Source organism: Garra rufa, chromosome 16, assembly GCF_049309525.1.
Source record: "Garra rufa chromosome 16, GarRuf1.0, whole genome shotgun sequence".
NCBI lineage: Eukaryota > Metazoa > Chordata > Actinopteri > Cypriniformes > Cyprinidae > Garra > Garra rufa.
In genome coordinates, this window is record NC_133376.1 from 5646772 (window position 1) to 5654194 (window position 7423).

Below are 7423 nucleotides of genomic sequence, written 5' to 3' on the forward strand. Positions count from 1 at the left end.
TTGCAGGCAGCATTCAGAGGTGGGAAGGCAGTAAGGCGCATCAGAATGCAGTGATTGTGTCACATACTGTCTGCTGTCTACTGTCTACCTTTAATGAGTAGTTCACTTCCAGAACAAAAATTTACTTTTAATGTACTCACCCAGTTGTCATCCAAGATGTTAATGCCTTTCTTTCTTCAGTCATAAAGAAATTCTGTTTTCTGGAGGAAAACATTTCAGGAATTATCTCCATATAGCGGACTTCAATGGTGCCTGTGAGTTTGAACTTCCAAAATGCAGTTTAAATGCAACTTCAAAGGGCTCTAAATGATCCCAGCTATGGAATAAGAGTCTTATCTAGCGAAATGATCAGTCATTTATATACTTTTTAACTTCAAATGCTTGTCTTGTCTAGCTCTGCATTGTGTTTGCGTACTCTGTGTAATCCGGGTCAATACAGTTAGGGTATATTGAAGAACTCCCATCTCATTTTGTCCTCCAACTTTAAAATGGTCCTACATCACTGCAGAAGTACTGACTCAGTGTTTACATAGTGAACATGCAAAGGACAAACGCCCTTTACAAAAAAAGGTAAAACAGTGATGTAGGACGATTTAGAAGTTGGAGGAGAAAATGAGATGGGAGTTTTTCAACATACCCTAACTGTATTATTCATCATTCATCACACCAAGGTCAATATATAAAGACTCTTGCTGGAAGCAAAAACATACATGGCAGCTTCTCAAACAAATGTAGAGTTCATTATTGCTGCAGTTAGGGTGCAAATTGCGGATTCTGGGGTCAAAAAGAGTAAAGTGGCATTGTTAGTAGAGCAGAAGAAATGAAAGTGGTTTCACTTATTACTTATAATGATTAACTGGTCTTCCTTTCCTCTCGCAGAAAGCACATTTGCTGAGAGCGTAGGCACAAGCTGTCTGAGTAGCACTCGACTCAGTGCCTATCTTCCCCAGAGCAACCACGACTCGGCCAACTATAGCAACAACCAGCTAGAGAGCAATCAGGCTGCGGCTGCTAAATTTGCCACGCTTCAGCTAAGCAACTATAACCATCTCATCCCCTGCTGCTCCACTTCCTCTACACCTTCTTCATCCACCTCCTTCAACGTACAGAGAGCCGGCCGCGGGCTCTCCACACCCCTTGACGCTGACCTGCATTTTCACCTGGTGCGAGGCCCTGACGTGGTTCTCTCGAACGATCGCACAGTTGCATGTACCCACTTCCTAGACAGCAGCAGGACGTTGATGTTCAGTGACAGGCCTGTCCGGGTGGGCGAGACTCTGTACATGGAGGTGGGCCATCTGGGCTTGCCTTACTTTGGGGCTCTTCTCTTTGGTATGACCTCTTGTGATCCAGGCACGCTCAATGCTGGAGAGCTGCCAGCTGACCCCGAGGTGCTTCTGGACCGTAAGGAGTACTGGGTGGTCTACAGGGGTTTTCCTGTGCCAGCGGCTGGTGATGTGCTCAGCTTTACCTTTCTGGCCAATGGGGAGGTGCATCATGGCGTCAACGGAGGGGCTCGCGGTCGTCTCCTGTGTGTCGACTCCTCTCAGGTTCTGTGGGCCTTCTTCACACTGCATGGAGCCGTGAACCGCCTCAGAATATTAGGTAGGATTTAATAAATGTGATGATAAATTTCTGTGATATACAATCCGATTTGTGCATCTAGACAAAGAAGCAGCTGAAATCTAAAAGCATTTGGTTTGTATGATTATTTTAGCTTTGCTCACACAGTTTGTTCTCTCATCCCACTTTTTTTTTCAAAAAATTCATGATATCCTGAGAAACAAATATCTAGGATGGTTGTTTACATATTACATTTATGAGATTTTTCCTATTTATAGTGAGTGACCATGTTGTGCATATGCTAGTGACAATGAGTTCAATTTATTATATACTATAGCTTCTATATCACTAGAAAAATAACTATATTCTGATCCTTGTCCCATGACTAATAAATTCAAACTGATCATACGGTCAGCTTTCTTTCAGAATTATGCTTTTAATTTGCCATTGTTCCAAAATAATTCCCCTTGAGTCCAATTATGATTCAGAACAGCATGGCATACTGAAAAAAAAAATGCAACAGTAAAAAAGTTTTTACTGTTCCTTTTATTTTAATTTACATGATTATATCAGATGAACTCCTAACATTACACATGTAAAAATTTAAAACCACATCATTGGACAATTGCAAAGATTTTGTCTTAGAATAAGGTCTTAATGTCTTAAAAACAGAGTGTGGTATTGATGTCTGGGATGTAAAATGGAATATGCTGCCAACATTTATTTAAGTCATAGGGCACAAGTATAGACAGTGGTCAAAAAAAAAAAAAAAACGTGATCATATCGTAGCTGATGTTATACTGTACATTTTATACTGTACAAACTTTGTCAGTGACTGTTGTAATATGTCCATTGTGGTGAATGATGTTCTTTTTGTCCATAAGGAACTGTTCAAGCCAGCCCTCCCACCTCCCCATCAGTGTCTCAGGTATCAACACCTGATGACAGTGACTCTGATCTGACTTTCACTGTCAACAGATCCTCATCAGCATCTGAATCCTCTCTAGGTAAGTCGGAACAAGCTCATTCATCAGCTTACATTCAATTCTGAACTGCTGGATTAAACAAAACGGCAATTCTAATATCATGAAATGACTCATTGAAATCAGGCTGAAAATTTTTAATTCTGACTTTGCTTTACTGATCTGATCATATTGATCCATTTTAACATTTTGCATTTTTAATCAAATATATACTTCTGTCTCGTGATCATTTAGTTCTCTTAAACCCATTCAGGCAAGGTAGTGCACAGAACTAAGTATGTCACAATGCAGAGGGAAAAATCTGCTGCTACTTCCATTTAATTTCATTCCATTTTGTTTCTTGTTAACTTCTAACATCCCATGCTATGGGGCTTTCATAACATGAAACAAAGAACTTAAAAAAGTGCTGCGTAGGGTATAAAATCCATATCTCAGCGCTTTTTGGGTGTGGGATAATTTAACTCTTAAAACCATATCAATTAAAGGCACTCAAGAATTTGTTAAAAATAAAAATATATAGCATTTTATTTATTTATTTATTTATTTATTTATTTATTTATTTATTTATATAAGCATTTACAGTGCAATCCACTAATATTGGCACCCTTGGTAATTATGAGCAAAGGTGGCTGTGAAAATAAATCTGCATCATTTATCCTTTTGATCTTTCATTCAAAAAATTCACAAAATTCTAACATTTCATTGAAGTAAAACAATGGAAACTGGGGGGGAAATCTCATTATGAAATAAATGTTTTTCCTCTTTTTCAGGTTGGCCACAATTATTGGCACCTGATTATTTTGACGTTCTTTTCCCAAAATAACAGCTCTGAGTTTTCTCTAACAATGTCTAATGAGTTTGGAGAACACCTGACCAGAGATCAGAGATCATTCCTTCATACAGAATCTCTCCAGATCTTTCAGATTCCCAGCTTCATGTTGGTGCTTCATCTCTTCAGTTTTTATAGGGTTCAGATCAGGGAACTGGGACAAGCTCCATTCTGTGCTCAGTGACACATTTTTGTGTTGATTTTGATGTTTGTTTTGGATCATTGTCCTGATGGAAGATCCAACCACAGACCATATAAGATTTCTAACAGAGGCAGTGAGGTTTAGATTTTTTATCCATTGGTATTTGACTTTCTGAACAAGATGTCCAGGACCTCCAGCAGAAAAATAGGCCCACAATGTTAAAGACCCAGCAGTATTTTTAACCGTGGACGTGGGGTACTTTTTATTCCTGTTTGCACCAAACTGATCTGGTGGGTTTGTTGCCAAAAACTAATTTTTTAGGTTCATCTGACCATAGAAGCCAGTTTGAGTCGTGTCTGACAACTGAAAATGCTGGAGTTTGTTTTTGGATGAGTGAGGAAGATTTTTCTTGAAACTCTCTGGAACAACATGTGGTGATGTAGGGGCTGTTTGATCATTTTATTTTAGGCTTTCTGACCCCAAGACTCAACAATTCTCTGCAATTCTCCAGCTGTGATCCTTGGAGAGTCTTTGGCCCCTCAAACTCTCCTCATGTATTAGGATGATATTAGTCTCGCATAGCCAGACCTTCAGACTGACGGCTGAAGGTCTGGAATTCATGGCAGCTTTCATTGGCCAAGGCCCGCCCATAAGGCCGTTTGACCGACATGTCAAACAACCAATCACAGTTCGTTTCGTTCAGCGTCACGTTTCGGTGCCCCCACAACAACAGACTGGCGTGCAACAAGTCAGTCATTGAAATAACCAGCATTGAAAGTTAACAAAGAAGAGGGAGAACAAGCAGTAAGTCAGTAATTTGTTCGCGAAAGTCGCAAATGTGTGTAACAACAATGGCGTGTGCATAAGCACCTTTTAGCAAAACACTGAGTAAATCAGTCTGCGCTTTGTTTCCCGGTGGACCGAAAATAAACACGACACTCGCTTCTCCCGGAAATCCGATCAAATTCAACGAATCAGATGACGACTTCGACATTCCTGAAGTGTTTCCAGTTAAGTGTACCATATGCATCAGACCTTTAGCCAACGATCCGTGGGCGTGACGTCTGAGGCTGAGACTAGGATGATATAGACACACGTCCTCTTCCACTCTTTTAGTTGATTGAAACCTCTTAATTATTAAATGGGGATTTTCAGTACATTAGCTCTTTTCTTATAGCCACTTTCTATTTTGTCAAGCTCAACAAACTTGTTCTGCACATCAGAACTACATTCTTTGGTTTTACTTCTTGTGATGGATGATTAAGAGAATTTGGCTTTTGTGTTCCTCATATTTATAATCCTGGGTCATTCTACAGAAACGTCCACTTTTGATATGGCAAGATGTCTTAAAATGTATTTCTTTTTTTATCTTTTAAACTTAGACCACATTATTAGATTACATTTTGACTTTATGAATACACATAAATGACAGCTTAATGATTTTTTAAATTTTTGTACATTTATTTATCCATAAGGAAGGTAACACCAGTGACAATTTTCCTGAAAAATGCATTTTAAAAAATGTCTTCTGCTAGTTATCAAACCACATGTTGTCAATCATTTGTACTCTAGTTTTGAATTCCCTAACAATAAAGTAGGTCACACCAGTGACGTCAACTAAAAGCCTTATGAGAAATCAGGAGATAAATGAGAAAATTTCTGATATTTGAAAAGAGACAGTGGACTTATCATGGGCCTGCCTTATAGATCTTCAGGAAATAGGAAGGAGGAAGTCGAGTGATGTCATCAGTGTAATGTTTTTTTATTCCAAAATAAAAGACTTTTGTTAAACGGTAACACCAGTGACAGCTTCAGGGGACCACTGTTTTCATTATATATTTTAAAATATTTATTTGGTATTTTGTTTTTTATGCCATTTACATAATATATTTGATAGTTATGAATAGACTTTTGTATTTTAAATGGTTGAAAATCCTGTTTTTGACCTTAAAATAAAGCACTTTCCCTCTTTACATGGCTATGGGGACAAGAAGTTTTGTGGTACTTGGAATTCTATATAATTAATAAACAAATATTAATGCCACGTTGATGGCTCAGGAAGGTGTAATTGTTCAAATAACATTGTTTCATCTTAAAATATATAATTAAATTGTAACCCTGATGTGTATTTCAATTGTAATATTTCTGTAAAGTCTAGGGACAAAAAAGAAAAAGTCATGGCTGGACAATTTTATACTCCTAGCCACACTGGGAATATACTTAAGAGATATTTCTAGACAAATTTCTAGGGGTGCCAATAATTGTGGCTAACGTGAACTAGAGAAAAACATTGATTTCATAATGAACCCCCCCCCCCACCTTTGCCCATATTTTTTAAAAGTGCCAATATTAGTGGAGGGCACTGTATTCAATCATGGCTTAAGTAAAAGCAGGTAACAAGTATCCGCACACTGATGTGCTGTGTAGCAAATTTTGACAACATCAACTCCAGACATCATATAAATCACATTCGGTAAAGTGTTATTAGTGGTTTGCTAAAGAATTACTATTGTTCTTACTCTAACAGCGTTAAGGTGGCGAAACTTGTTGTATGATATATGAATTAGACTTTTTTTCCACTCAAGCTGGATTATGATGTTGTTTATTGTGCTATTTTTCAGTGACGGCTCCCAGCTCTCCTCTCAGTCCACCTGTCTCACCGACTCTTTCCTCATCAGATGCGGCCCTGAGCGGCAAGAGCAGTGAGTGCACAGTGTGCTTCGATCAGGAGGTGGACACCGTCATCTATACATGTGGGCACATGTGTTTGTGTAATGACTGTGGACTGAGACTCAAGAGACAGATCAACGCGTGTTGTCCGATCTGTCGGAGACCCATAAAGGACGTCATAAAAACCTACAGGCCATGAAGGGGCCACAACATTTTCTATCAAATGATTCAGTGCAAAACTTGGTAGCTGTGGTTTGATATCTGGACTAAACTTATATTTAAGACCGTGTATGTAGCTTTGAGTTGTGTAGCATTGAGCTCTTGTCCATATTTCTCTCACCTCACATGTTAAGCGCAGATCATCTGAAGCTGAAGATGATTTATGGAACTTTGATCGGATACTTCTAGTGCCTTTGTTTAAACTTTCTCAAACAGCACCCAATGAATTTTAGACAATCATTATCTGAGATGTACTGCATAGGTATGAATTAAAAAATAATTCAGAGGGACCTCATTGTTGAAGAAAAGAATGTTGTATTGTGAAAGTAAATAATACACAGGGCTACAAATATGATTTTATATCTTATTTTAAAGGAGGAAAAGCTGTTGTTTGGCATTCTGATTGCAGTGTTAAAGTGAAGAAAGATTTGCATTTTGCATTTAACAGTGTAAGGGTTTGGAGATTTGTTGCACTTATAACTAGAGGTAAACTCCGCACTAAAAACACATCTGTCCCTCTGACCCGAAGTGATTTCAGATGTTGATCTTGAGGACTGCATTTTAAGAACAAAAATATTTTCTTTATTTAATAGAGTGCTGTGGTATTGTATTTCATGTTTGTTTGTTTTGCATTGGAATTACACAGAGAAAATGCCATTTTCTTTTTACCTTGACATTTTGTGCAATTAGCATTTCATATTATTTCATATTATTGTCAATAAAACCAGCCACAGTTCTGCAGGTCATGCACCAATATATTTGTTGATATAAATACTTGGATTTTGATTTCTTTTGCATTTCCTACAATGCAAAAAAATGAAATTTCCTACAAAGTGAATTGAAGAGCCATTATCCTGCTGTTTGATCACCAACCCTAACCAAACACACCCTAACAAGATAATTACTTGAGTTATTACTTGCAAATAACAGAAAGACTGGTTTAATTAGGGTTAAAACTAAAGTCTGCAGGACACTGACCCTCCAGTGCTGGAGTTGAAAAGCCTCGTCCAAAGCTCT

General features: G+C 38.1%; 1 protein-coding gene across 2 annotated transcripts in view; it reads left to right on the top strand.

Annotated features, from left to right (window-relative positions):
• Positions 1-7147, top strand: part of neurl1b (neuralized E3 ubiquitin protein ligase 1B) — a 70933-nt gene extending 63786 nt beyond the window's left edge. For both annotated transcript variants that reach the window (XM_073820663.1, XM_073820664.1), the window contains exons 3-5: positions 880-1605; positions 2448-2570; positions 6139-7147. In XM_073820663.1, the coding sequence (XP_073676764.1) occupies positions 880-1605; positions 2448-2570; positions 6139-6386 (1097 nt within the window). In that variant the 3' untranslated portion in view covers positions 6387-7147. The remainder of the gene's footprint in view (positions 1-879; positions 1606-2447; positions 2571-6138) is intronic.
• Positions 7148-7423: the final 276 nt, after the last annotated feature.